General features: G+C 47.7%; 1 protein-coding gene across 2 annotated transcripts; it reads left to right on the top strand.

Annotated features, from left to right (window-relative positions):
- Positions 1 to 220: 220 nt before the first annotated feature.
- Positions 221 to 10341, top strand: LOC100275620 (uncharacterized). Of its 2 annotated transcripts, none has more exons than XM_020549613.2 (4): positions 221 to 764; positions 1474 to 2479; positions 3109 to 3342; positions 9920 to 10341. In XM_020549613.2, exons 1-3 carry the CDS (start codon positions 517 to 519, stop codon positions 3340 to 3342), a joined length of 1488 nt encoding a protein of 495 aa, XP_020405202.1. In that variant the 5' UTR covers positions 221 to 516; the 3' UTR covers positions 9920 to 10341. The 2 variants fall into 2 exon arrangements, with proteins under 2 accessions (XP_020405202.1, NP_001168604.1); NM_001175133.1 differs by having other exon boundaries at positions 422 to 764; positions 3109 to 3257; positions 9920 to 10268.
- The last annotated feature ends 3491 nt before the right edge of the window (positions 10342 to 13832 follow it).

The raw sequence follows: 13832 nt of genomic DNA on the forward strand, positions 1-13832 counted from the left end.
AAAATTAAACTAAAAACTCCGTTTGTACGTAAAGAAATAAAAAAACTTGTTAACAGGTAAATTGAACCAACTAAAAAATGGAGGGATAAAATAAACTACCAAGATATTATAGGGAGTTATGTGAACATTGTCGATAGACAATGAAAGTATTTTGTACCTTTTCTTAAAAAATATAGACCTCTAGAAAAACTAAAAAAAAACTAGCAGTAGAAAATATGTGCCGGAGAAAACCTAGGAGCAGGGGAGCCCAGCCAAAAGCACAAAGCCATTGGCGACTGCGATCGTCACTCGAAAGCGGCTCGCCGTGTGCCGTCCCCGGCGGCCCACTCCAAAGCCCCCCAATCTTGTCGCTTTTTGCGCGCCGTCGCCCATCTATCGTGTCCGCCATCCCAATCGCCTCCGGCAAAAACCCTCCGTTTCCGCCGCGTCCCCCTCGCTGTCCCGGCTCACCGGACACCGGTCGAGTGTTGGTGCTCGCTCTCGCGGCTCCCCTCTTTCCTGAGCCTGGAAGGGCCGATGCAGGCCGCGCCCGGGAGCGTCTCTTGGGCCGCCTCGCAGCCGTCCGTCCTCGGCCGGTGCGGCGGCGGTGCACCGTCCGCTTCACTCAAGTGGAGAGCTGGCGGCGTCGGAGGAGGGGAATGCAGGGTCCGGGGCCGGGACGTCGTCGTGCCGCGCTCCTGCGCGCGCGCGCAGGAGAAGCGCCTGCCGCGGGTGCGGAAATCCAAGGAGGAGAGGAGGGAGATGGTGGAGTCCTTCATCAAAAGGTACCTTCTTTGTCCAGCTGCCCATCTTTCCGCTCTCTCGTGGATGCACATCTTGCGTTGGAATCATTTGCGCGCCTGCAGCGTATGGTCTGATCGATGCTGAAATGTATAGGGTGTTTGGTCTGACGAATGAACACAACTCACTTTTTTTTTTGTTTGGTTCGTGGAGTGGAATAAGTTGATCCATTACCATCTTTAGTTAGTAATAAAATAATATGGAGGAATACGAGAAATGAAGTCATCCCACCAAATTTGAGGAATAAACTAATGACACACCATCTCATTTTAGGAATAGACTCACGATGCACCATCTCATTTTGGATGGAGTGCCAAACATCCCCTAATGAACCAACCGGTGTTTCCTAGTGGTAGTTGGTAAAAGACACGATCCCAAGCCAGACTTTAGTTTCCGTACTGCCTCAAGCCGTCTGTACCCTAAAATCAAAAATGTTGATTTGGTTTTATTCTAGCTATATGCGAGTCACTCATTTGTGTTAATCTAATTTGAAATCTGTGTGCCGTTACTTGTGCTTATAATAATTCTGACATTTATCCAAAATTTGGCCCGGCATGCAGAGCAGCTGTATTTAATTTGAGATGGTTCATGATTTTTGTTTGGTTATTGTTTGTCTGCTGAATGAATATTCTGCAGGCAAAAAAGACGATTAAAATTGCTAATCCAGTTCACAATGTTTTTGCTCTGTTTCAGCTACCGAGTTTCAAATGAAGGAAAATTCCCATCAATTAATCTGACACATAAGGAAGTTGGAGGATCATATTATATAGTTCGTGAAATCATGAGGGATATCATCCAAGAGAATAGAGTCCTTGGTCCTGGTGGATTGGATGCTATGACACTTAGTTTTGAAGATTGCGCTGATTCTTCAAAGTCATCCATGAAGCTTGAACTGGGTCAAGACAGTATAGAGATCTTAGATATGTCTGGTAGTGAAGTCAGTAAGAGTCATGTACCTGAAATATCCAGCACTGATGAATCGTTTCCATTGCAAGGTAATGCCATCAGCAATCATAGACTGCTGGGTTCATCTAATATCTTAGAGGTTGGTGTTCTGAATAGTGTGGTCCAAAATGGAAGTGTGGCAGATGCAATATTCATGGAAACAAACCTTGCGAAACAAGATGAAGTTCCATCTAGAGGGTCCATTGAGTTTGACTTGAATACTTCTGAAGAGCAAGCTCGCTTATTTGCTCAGGTCTCTGATTCAGATGAAGAAGTAACACTAAACAATCAGGCGGATGCACAGGACGGGACGACCAATAGTGGCACTGATAGAGTTATTCTTCCCTTAGAATCTTTCGCTGTTTATGAAAACAATGCTTCACTTCTAAGAGATCATGAGACATTGCCTGATGATAATCATGATGGATCAACTGATAGGGTTGCGGATGACGCAAGTCTCCTTGCGGCGACCAATGGTGTTCAAGCAAAGCAAGCTTCTTTACATGAGCATGATGCATCAACTAGAAGTGTATTGATTGACAATGCTCAGAGCTTAGATGGTCAGTTTAGTACTACTGTGTCTACTGATCCTATAAATGGTTTTAAATTGGAGACTGAAATTGCAACCAAGACAGTTGAAACATCTCAAGTACACAGGCTGCAAGATGAGTTTGAGCAACCATTAGTTGATGCTAGCTATGATGGGCAAGAAAACTCTGATAGCCCAGTTTCTCATCCAGCATTAGATACAAAGGTTAGCCAAGTTGTATTTTTGTGAAAATTGTTCAATATAAATCATCTTCTCTTCTAAATGGCATACTGCCTTTTTGTGCCTCTTATTTTTATTGTAGTATACTTAACACCAAACAACAAAAGGGATTAAATAATATGCTTGTTGGTGTGTCATATATACCCACAACCGTCTTGGCTGTAATTGTAACTGTTATGTGGAATGCAATCCACATTATGTGCCACCTACAGTGTGGGGATAGAAGCAGTCTAATACTACACGACATCTATATTATGCTCTTAGCTTCTTTGATTTAGGTTGAACTATTTGTCACATGTAGGCATGCATCACAGTTTGTCGCCCAACCTTAGCTCCTCAGTGACAACTGAAGTATGTATTAGATAGCTAGGTTATTCTTGTTTTGTTTGTTGTGACCTGCAAGATTGTTTTGGACTATTGGTTGGGGCCAGATTTTGTTGTTAACAAACTGGTCACTGTCAAAATACAATCTTTTCTACCTCTTATTCTTATATTTTTATATGACAAGGAGCTAGTAACTTGAACTTTTCAATTATGGTATGTTGTTCATTTGTGGGCAAAATAACATTGCCTGTAGATATGTATCCGATTCATTCTATTCTACTGCTTTGCAGGGGCTGTTGCACACAGAAGATCAGCTCAATGTGGTACAGGTAGATGAAACTGAATTCAAGAACTCAACATCTGGGATCACAAAGGAAGAGGTCCATGCAGCCGATTTCAGGCATGAACAAGGAATTAACACCACAATGGCGATCAGCAGGCATGCACTTTGCCTCCTAACTTTGCGTTCCATGCTTACTGTTTATAATTTCCTTCACTTGTCACAAAAGGCAGCAGTATATTAGGTAAGTCGGTGTTCCCCCTTGGTTCTTCCTAGCGCTCATAAATAGTGGTGGATAGCCATGAGTTACACTGTATAGAGGTATTGTTCTAATTGTTGCAGTAATCAGAACAAATTTGTAGTTGTTTGTTCCATGGTCGTCATGAGTGTGCATGGGAAATGACAGCATCATAGTGCAGCTGATAGGACCTGGGATCCTACCGGGACTACGTAGGTTTATGTGTAGGATATCGATGGCCGGGGCTTGTATCCTCGGCGACACACAAGAGCTGTGGTCACGCATAGGGAGTGAGCGAGCGAGAGAGGAAGAGACGTGGGAGATAAACCTTGAGGCTAGGCAAGATAATTGTTTGCTTCCTTTATTCCAAAACTGCTTAGAGGTATTTATCCTCTTCTAACAAGAATCAACCATGATCTTATTATTATGGAAACAATGCAAAATATCTAAAGAAGAAAAATCTTGGGTATTTTGCCCCTAACTGCCAGGTGGCCTAGCCGCAAGTGTGGCCTTAGTTCCTTAGGTGACGTTGGTACAAATATCTCTTCCCGCTAGTTTGAATAGCTCGCCCTCGAGTTGAATGTTGGGGTAGAAGTCCTTGAAGTGTTGAAGCAGCTCCCAAGTGATGTAGTCACTAGGCAGGCCACACCACCGAACGAGAATGTGTCAGGTGCCATGACATAATTGGGCATACAACACATGCTCTGGCGTGAGTAGTAGTTGGCCATCTTGTACGTGTGGCACGGGCGGTGGAGTCATTGGAGGGTTCCTACAGAACGACTTTGAGCATCCCCACGTGGAATATGTCGTGGAGATGAGCGCCCTCTAAAAGCTAAAGGCGATACACCACCTGCTTGACACGCTCCAACACCTAGAAGGGGCTGGCATAGCGTGATCTGAGCTTGCCCTTGGGCTAGGACTATGATGAGTGCGTCGGTTGGTGGAGGAGACAAAGGCACACCCAATCACCCATCGTGAACGCAAGCTCATGATGGTGGCTGTCGTAGTAGTGCTTGACATATTGTTAGACCGGGACCGAGAGAAGAAGTTCGCGAACCTCCGCGAGGAAGACGTCGTGGTTGCGCAGGAGGGCATCCACCACCTCTTTCTAAACTGCCATTGCGGCGTGCGGAAGTAGACCTGGAAGGGCATAGTGTGGAGTGCCATGTGGAACGAAGTATTATAGCAATACTATGCCTGAGGAAGGCAGTCAACCCAGGTGTGCGGACGGTCCCTTGTGGCGCAACGGAGGTACATGGCTATCACCTTGTTGATGACCTTCGATTGGTCGTTTGTTTGATTGCGTAACATCGTGCTCAAGAGGTTGTGCCACATGTGACTGGTGAAGACCGAGTTGTGGTCATTGGCGATGGAGGTGGGGAAGCCATGTAGACGAACAACACTCTCGAAGAAGACGAGCGATTCTGTGTACGAGTGGCTGAGGGTGATGAAGTGCGTGTACTTGGATAAGTGGTTGATGACGACGAGAATGACGGACTTCCAGCGGTCCTTAGGGAGACCCTCGTTGAAGTCCATCGAGATGTCGACCCACACTTATGATGACACATCGAGCGGCTGAAGGAGACCGACCGACTGCAGGATTAACATCTTGTTGTGTTGGCACGTGGTGCACGTGTGGACATAATCCTAGATGAGCGCCCGATCATCGGGGATGTAGAAATCTGCGAGCAGTCGTTGGAGGGTCTTTTGTATCCCCTTATGGTCGACGATATGGGCCAATCCAAGCACCTGCTGGCGCAAGTTGAGCTGTGCCGGCATGAAGATGGACTTGCCGCGGAAGTTGTCGGCGGTCCACCATGGTGCCTCAAGGGACCTGTCTTGCAACTGTTGGTGGAGCCGGCTTGCCTCTTTATCGTCCGCCGTGGTGGCGTGAATCTTGTAGAGAGGCCCAAGGGCCCCAAGAGGGTATGCAACTCTATGGAGTTTGAGACAGTGTTAGTGTGATGGAGTGAGATGGTGATCGCCCCTGAGTTGAGGCGATCAAGCGGTACTCGACTGCGAAATCAAAGCCGAAGCTAAACAACTTGGTGATCTGCTAGTGCCGGGGAACTATGATGCGCGGATACTTCACAAAACTCACGTACCGGTGTCGGATACCGTATCGGATACGGATACCTTTCGGATACTTCCGGATACGTATCAGATATTTCTGCAGATTTAAATAAATAAAAAAGACGGATACTCCATGAATACCTCTTCGATACCTGCGGGATACGACCCAACCCTAGTTCGTAGTATACACTCGTGCTCCTGTGTCGCATAACCACTGCCCAAAGCCGCCTCCCTGCCTCCTCTTGCGCGTCCCCAACCGCCGCAGTTCGTCGGTCTGTGGCCGCCTCTGCTGTAGTTCGCCGGTCTGGTCGCCTCCGCTGCAGTTCGCCGGTTTGTGGCCGCCGTCGCCGTCACCCGTCAGTCACTGATTGGAGCAGTCGCCAACACGTCGCGAGGTATGTGACCGTCAGCCTGCCAGTCACCGGCGCGCCGCGAGGTCTATGGCTATTAGCCTACCAGCCGCCGATTGGTGCCGCCGCCACGAGGTCTGTGGCCGCCGTTCATTGATTGGAGCTGCCACCTGATGAGCCGTGGGCTCGTGGCCGCTGCCGCAGTCGATCTGTGGTCATCAGTCGCCGATTGGAGTTGTCGCCCGATGATTGGTGGGTCTGTAGCTGCCGTCGCCAGACTGTGGGTTTGTGGCCATTGTCGCCGATCCGTGTCACAGTGCCACCCATCGATCCACAGGTCGACGTCGGTGTGTTTTGTGGTTGCCTGCACACCTTTGCCACAAATCAATATGTAGGTCTGTGTTCTTATCTTCCCTTGCTTCTCAAACTCCTTGCTTCTCAATCTGTTGACTGCTACAACTCCGGTCTTGTTAGATCCCATGGCAGCGACCAACGAGTTCAAATGCTTCTGCATCTACTGAGGCCAGTGGCAGCGAAGGTAGTTTTCACGTTGCTAATAATCTTGCTATTTATTTTTATTTATAATATATATTTATGTATCGCTGTATCAGTGTTTTTTGAGAAATGGCGTATCGGGGTATCGACGTATCGCGTATCCGTATCCATGTGTCAGGGTAACATAGCCGGGGAACCGTGGACAACCACTAGTCCAAGAGGAACTTGAGGGTGTAATGATCAATGTGGACAAGAAAGCGATGACCTTAGTGTTACGGTTGACGACCTCGCATAGCCTGGACCAGGACGATGAGCTAGCTCACGCTCATGGTGCTAGCTTGTGGTGAAGGACGATGAATGGCCGACTGAAGAAGGCCAGGGGCCTACCCCATAATGGAGAATGGCGTCGAACCCCATGTCTGAAGCGTCGCAGTCGACGACAAACTACTAGTCGAAGTCCGGCATCTACAGTACTAGCATCGTGGAGAGGGCATGCTTGAGCGCCGTGAATGCCTTCGTAGCCTCAGGCGTCCAGGCAAAGGCATCCTTGCGCAACCGTTGTGTCAGGGGCGAGAGGATCATGTCGAAGTCCTGGATGACCTTCCAGTAGTAGTCGGCCAGCCCTAGGAAGTTGCGCACGCCCTAGGGTGAGTGGGGGCTCTAGCCTGGATGAGACGGTCTCCACCTTTTCGCTGTCCATGGCGGCGCCATTGGCAGAGATAACATGGTCGAGGTAGGCATTCGACATTGCCCCAAAGGAGCATTTCAACTGCTTCAGGTGGAGACCGTGTGCATAGAGGCCGTCAAGGACAGGAGGAACGTGCTGTAGGTGCTCGAACCACGACAAATCGTAGATCAAAATGTCTTCGAAGAAGACGGACAAGAACCTACAGAGGAAGGGTTGGAGGATGTTGTTCATGAGGGCTTGGAATGTGGCTGACGCGTTGGAGAGGTCGAAAGGAAGTACGAAACATCATCTTCTTGATGTCCTCGGGATGCATCCGCACCTGGTGATAGCCAGATTGTTAGTTTAGTTTGGTGAAGTACTTGGCGTCATGGAGCTCATTGACCACAGGGATGGGAAACTTGCATGGCAGTGCACTGCCACTCGAGCTTGTTCCTCTAGCTTGTTCCTCTGTAGTTGCAGGTAATGGTAAGGGTGGATGACCACCGACACTATGCCTGTCAGCAGGTGGATCCAATGATCATAGGGGCGTGTCGTACTGCTGGAGGCGGTCCAATAGTGATTGTTGGTGGTCGCTATGGCGTGTCATTGTGAGGGGAGGCCGTACCTCCAAAGGATGTGGTCATCGGCCTCTGCAGAAGGCCTTGAAGTCCATATAATGGGCCCCAAGGTTTGGAGGTAGTGGATGACTAGGACGAGGTTGAACCCACCTAGTTATATACCGAAGCAGCTGATGGTGAACTCCTGACAATTGCGCATGGACACGTTGCGTGCCACGTCCTCGTAGGGAATACAATCACCATTGACCACCGTGACCCGCATGTTGGTGTTGTCTGCTATCACTAGTCCAATGCAGCGCATGACCCCACATTGATGTTGTGGGTTGAGCTGTTGTCTAGGAGGGTAAGGAGCCGGTGATCGTTGATGTAGGTGTGTAGGTGCATGGTGTTCTTAGTACGTATGTCAGTGATGGCATGGAGGCAGACGACTGGGGCATCAGGCCCATCCTCAAGGACTGGCTCGATATCCTCGTCCTGGGGTGCCTCATCGAGCAGGTAGTTGGCAGCCTCAAGATAGAACAAATGATGGCGCACTAGTGGCCCCACATGTTTGGCTCGTTGCAGTTGTAACACAACCCCTGGCAATGACGCTCGACCACTTGTCTGCATAAGGCGGTGGAACTAGGGCTAGGGAGTAGGCAGGGCCACAACTGGAGGTGGCATGAGCGACGTGGGCGCAACTGCGCCTGCAAAAGTTGCACATAGCAGGGCAGACGACGCCAATGGTAGAAGCTAGGGAGGCCGGGTGATCTGCTGCATCGAGATTGGCATGGTGGCACTCGTGAGCCCGTGCTAGGTGCATGGCCATATGTAGGTGCATGTTCCGGAAGATCCTCGGATGAAGAGGTTGGACTTCTGGACCGGCAGAAGATTTGACATGTGGTGCGTTGAAGCACTCTTAATAGTCCTAGACCATGACGTGGAATGGGAGCCTCGTCAGTTCGGCGAGACAATTGTTGTGGCTGGTTGGGCCGAACCGCAGATGGCAAAGATCCTTGAACGACTCCTACAATAGCATGCCCTCATCTTGCTCGAAGGCATAGTACTGTGTCTCAGCCGTGCCCATGAGGTGTACAAGGCGAGCCAAACTCGATTTGAGGTAAACATACACTGCCCATGGAAGAGCTGCTCGCAATGGTTGAGCCAGTTCAGGGGTCTTCCTTGCCACCTAAGGTGGAGAAGTCGAGCTTGTCGAAGCGGGGAACACCCAAACTAGCGGGTGCTCCGACAATGCCGATAGCGGAGGGCGTCGAAGCGGACGAGAAAGGTGGCCCATGCAGAAACACATGCAGTGTGGATGGCGAGGGAAGTTGATCTGGTGGATGAGAAGGGGAGCAGATGGGCTGCGTTGGTTGTGGCGGTGTGTAGGACGGTGGCGGGTGGCGCAGTGGACAAGGTGGTGGAGGGCGACATAGCAGTGGCATTGGAGAAGTACAGAAACACTGTCACCCGTACCCTAGCATCTTGTTGGAGAAACCCTGGTGCATGGCGCCCGCATAGGAGTGCTCCTACTGGTGCTCAAGGGATGTCTACTAGGGCTTTCGCAGTGGCGTCGATGGCTGACGCTAGTGGGATCGATAACTGTTTTTTGGAGTCATCGTCACTCGACATCTCTGGTACCAAATTGATAGAATTCGGGATCCTACCTCATCTGCATAGGTTGTATGGGTAGGTGATCGACGGCCGGGGCTTGTACCCTTGGTGGCGCACAGGAGCCATGGTCGCACATAGGGATCGAACAAGGGAGGGAGAGTCTTGGGGCTAGGCGAGATAATTGCCTTGCTTGTTTTATTTAAAAACTGTGTACATATATTTATCCTCTTCTAACAAGAGTCAATCATGATCCTATTTATATTTTAACAATGCAAAATATTTAATAAAGAAAAAATTGGGCCATTTGCTTGTCCTACTCATATCCACTAGCCCGGCCCGAGCGCCTATAGGTAACATCGGTCATAACAGTAGCCAATCGTGTAACCCTTAATTTAGATGGATGGACTGCCTAGGATCATAAGAGCCAAATTGTGATTTTAGCCATAAGTAACTTATACTCCTATTCCAAATTTTAAATTATAAGATGTTTTGACTTTTCTAGATATATTACTTTACTATATACTACATAATAAAAGCTATGTATCTGGAAAAGCTAAAAATTTGAAATGTAGTACTAAATGACATCATCATGCTAGTTTAGTACTCTATTAACTGATTGAGCTTAGATATTTTTTTCATGTTCAGCAAGACCAGCTCTTCATCCCGTGCACACGTTCAATTCCTGTCTTTATGTCCAATCTTGCACTTCATATTTGTGCTTATGTGGCTGAATGAAATCGCATTTTGCATTACCAAAAACCTGTTCAATTGAGCTTGTGATAGTCATCTAATGTTCTGAATATTCTGTTTCTCTATATGGTCTGCAGGAGAACTTTAAAAGCTCAGCAGAAGAAAGATGACAACCTATTCTGGCTTGTCCTTAGGGCATTTGTTGTTGCTATATCGAAAATTTGGGCAAAATGAACAGTGCAGAAAGGCACCTTACGTGGAACTGAAGATCGAGTGTGATACCTTTCCTACTGGAAAACGAGAAACCGGTCCATGAAGTTCCATTTATCCCATGCGAATATAGATATGCTCTGCAGTTTAGGTTATTTTTTGGAGACAGTTGGTCTACTTTGTAGTCGCTTCCCACTGTAGATGTAACATTCAGTCATCTTGTTCTGGTGTCATCTGTGAAATATCTGCTACAATGGATGTCATGTGTCTTTTGGTAAAAGGAGGAGGATCTCTTTCACAGCGTGTTTGGTTTGAGGAATGATATAGTCTATCATCTTTTCACTTTTCATTTTCTGGTTTATAGAATAGAATAAGTTAATGCATCACTATTTTATTTTTTATAGGCTAATAATTAGTAATAATATAAGGAATGGGTTATTTTACTAAATTTGTGGAATGAATCTATGATGCACCATCTTATTTAGAATGTATTATTTTTTAAACCAAACACCCTCTTAATGCCTCTTAATGCCTTGAAATTTGCAGTGCTGTTCATTGGGTCTACAAATAAACTTAGGCTGGATTTGCCTCCCCGATTGGAGCGTAACATGTCAATCAGATCCTTCTCTTAGCACTCAGCCAGCCTTAACTAGTGGCGGAGAAAATAGTATATTGTGGCAATATTTGTGGGCTCATTTTTTGTTAGACCCTTAAGTAGCGGCGGAGAAAATAGCACTCCTTCAATCCTAAAATAGTAGTCATTTGAGCCCCTAGTTTTTGTCTATATTAAAATAGATGATGATAAAACTACACACATGTATAAAACACATACATTAAGTATTATATAAATATATTAATGATCTAAAACGAATTTTAATTTGGTACAGAAGAAATATATTGTGGCAATGATTGGGTGGCTTATTTTTGTTAGCCAATTTTATATTATGGTGGTGTTACGGATCTAGCGTAGCCTAGCACATTATGCTTATTAGGATTAGAAAGATCTTAGGCATATATATTGTAACTTTTTCACCAATTAAAATTATTTTTGCACTATTCTTTCTAACACGGTATCGTCCATCTAATAGTTGACGCCCAAGATCCATCTAATAGTTGACGCTACCATTGTCCTTCCTCCTAATATCTAGGTAGCCACCATCTTCTCCATGGTAGACCCTACCATTGTCCTTCCTCCTAATAGTTGACGCCCAAGATTCCTCTTCTCCTCTAACTTTTGTTTGCTGCTAGGTCTATGTGGCTCCCTGTTCCTCTTCTCATGTCTCCTCTTCACTTCCCCTACCCTACGAGCGTCGAGCATGACGACGATTGCCTGCTCCCCTCTCGGGTCTGTCGCTTCCTCCTCCCTATAGTGCTCCATCCCTTGGTCCGCCTCCCCGTCCACTATCGCTCCCCTCCCCTAGGGTCGGACACATGTGGCTATGGTTTGAGCGCACCAAAATTGTTGTCGGACTGCCCCCTAGTTCGTCTCCCTCTATCGCCCCTCCCTTAGGCTGTGGGTATAGGCGACTATGGCCTGGGCGCACTAGGTGCTACCATCCTAGGAGCCCTTGGTGGCTTAGACGCCACTGGATTGAGCCTCCTACCAGTCTAGGCACACAGAGTTCTGATGTCGTGGGTGCGCTCGGTAACCCCCTTTAGCCCATGGGCTTTACTTCGACCGGTACTCCCCCATGACATCGTTGCTGCCCACTCCATCTTTGATGTGGCTCTCATGGCTGCAAAACTATTATGGTTGCTGCCCGAGAGCGCGAGCAGGTTGCCCTCACTTGGGAGCAGGAGAACACTATTGTGGATGCCGTCGCTCGCCAGATCGCGAAGGGCGAGCGTCATCTCGATTGTCCTATTGGCACCTAATCCTTACTGAGTTTAGGATACCTTTTTGGCAAAATCTCAACTGTGCTCACACTGCTGTTTTGGCTGAAGTGTTACACAAATATACAAGTGTAAACAAATGTAAGTACTTTTATACTTAACAAATATAACATGGGTTTATGAGGATCAAATAGACATTTAGTTATGCTTAACTCAAATAGAAACCATAGGATCAATATATAAGAAATATTCACCACAACAAATTATCGTCATAAACCAATGTTCACTATTTCGTAAGTTTTTTGAGTCACCCATAATCATTAGTGTGACTGATATATCAGTTTAACACTCTACAGAGGTTGTAAACTGAAAGGGAATTAGGCTTACACCTAGTTCCTAAATAATTTTGGTGGTTGAATTGCCCAACACAAATAATTGGACTAACTAGTTTGCTCCAGTGTATAAGTTATACATGTGTCAAAGGTTCACATCAAGCCAATTAAAAAGACCAAAGTTGGGTTCAAAATAGAGAGCTAAAGGCATCCCGAAAGGCTCCCTGGTCTGGCGCACCAGACTGTCCGGTGGCGCACCAGACAGTGTCCGGTGCACCAGGGGAGTTCGCGCAAAACTCCTCAGCCTCGGGATTTTCCTGGAGCCGGCGCGCTATAATTCACCGGACTGTCCGGTGTACACCGGACAGTGTCCGGTGCTCCAAGAGGACGCGGCTTCGGAACTTGGCAGCCTCGGGAATTCGCAGCGGTTGCTCCGCTATAATTCGCCGGACATGTCCGGTGTACACCGGACTGTCCGGTGCAACTACGGGGCAACGGCTACTCCGCGCCAACGGTCGCCTGCAACAGCAATTAATGCGCGCCAGAGCGCGCAGGCGTCAGGCACGCCCATGCTGGCGCACTGGACACTCTACAGTACATGTCCGGTGCGCCACCGGACATCCAGACGGGCCCAGAAGTCAGAACTCCAACGGTCGAATTGCAACGGCTTTGGTGACATGGCTGGCGCACCGGACATGTCCGGTGTACACCGGACTGTCTGGTGCACCATACGACAGACCAACGGTCATGTTTGGTGGTTGGGGCTATAAATACCCCAACCACCCCACCATTCATTGCATCCAAGTTTTCCACTTCTCAACCACTTACAAGAGCTAGGCATTCAATTCTAGACACACCAAAGAGATCAAATCCTCTCAAATTCCACACAAGGCTTTAGTGATTAGCGAGAGAGATTTGCCGTGTTCTTTTGAGCTCTTGCGCTTGGATTGCTTCTTTTCTTTCTCACTTGTTCTTGTGATCAAAACTCCATTATAATCAAGGCAAGAGGCACCAATTGTGTGGTGGCCCTTGCGGGGAAGTTTTGTTCCCGGTTTTGATTTGAGAAGAAAAGCTCACTCGGTCGGAAGGACCGTTTGAGAGAGGGTAAGGGTTGAAAGAGACCCGGCCTTTGTGGCCTCCTCAACGGGGAGTAGGTTTGCAAAAACCGAACCTCGGTAAAACAAATCCGCGTGTCACACTCTTCATTTGCTTGCGATTTGTTTTGCGCCCTCTCTTGCGGACTCGTTTATATTTCTAACGCTAACCCGGCTTGTAGTTGTGATTAATTTTGTAAATTTCAGTTTCGCCCTATTCACCCCCCTCTAGGCGACTATCAATTGGTATCGGAGCCCGGTGCTTCATTAGAGCCTAACCGCTCGAAGTGATGTCGGGAGATCACGCCAAGAAGGAAATGGAAACCGGCGAAAAGCCCACTACAAGCCACGGGAGCACTTCACCGGAAGAGTCCCGCACCAAGAGGAAGGAGAAGAAGAAGGACTCCTCCAAAGGGAAGGAGAAGAAATCTTCTTCACACCACAAAGAGAAGAAGGAGAAATCCTCTTCTCACAAGCCGCATCGGAGTGGGGACAAGAAAAAGAGGATGAGGAAGGTGGTCTACTACGAGACCGATTCTTCATCGGCATCCACCTCCGGCTCCGACGCGGCGTCCGTCACT

The sequence above is a fragment of the Zea mays genome, chromosome 3, assembly GCF_902167145.1.
Source record: "Zea mays cultivar B73 chromosome 3, Zm-B73-REFERENCE-NAM-5.0, whole genome shotgun sequence".
NCBI lineage: Eukaryota > Viridiplantae > Streptophyta > Magnoliopsida > Poales > Poaceae > Zea > Zea mays.

Bases quoted from the DNA above. Each gene is read 5' to 3' on its own strand.
- LOC100275620 (NM_001175133.1), top strand. From the start codon at position 517: ATGCAGGCCGCGCCCGGGAGCGTCTCTTGGGCCGCCTCGCAGCCGTCC. The intron at 2,480-3,108 runs GTTAGCCAAGTT...ACTGCTTTGCAG, and splicing joins ATCCAGCATTAGATACAAAG to GGGCTGTTGCACACAGAAGA. The intron at 3,258-9,919 runs GCATGCACTTTG...TATGGTCTGCAG, and splicing joins ACCACAATGGCGATCAGCAG to GAGAACTTTAAAAGCTCAGC.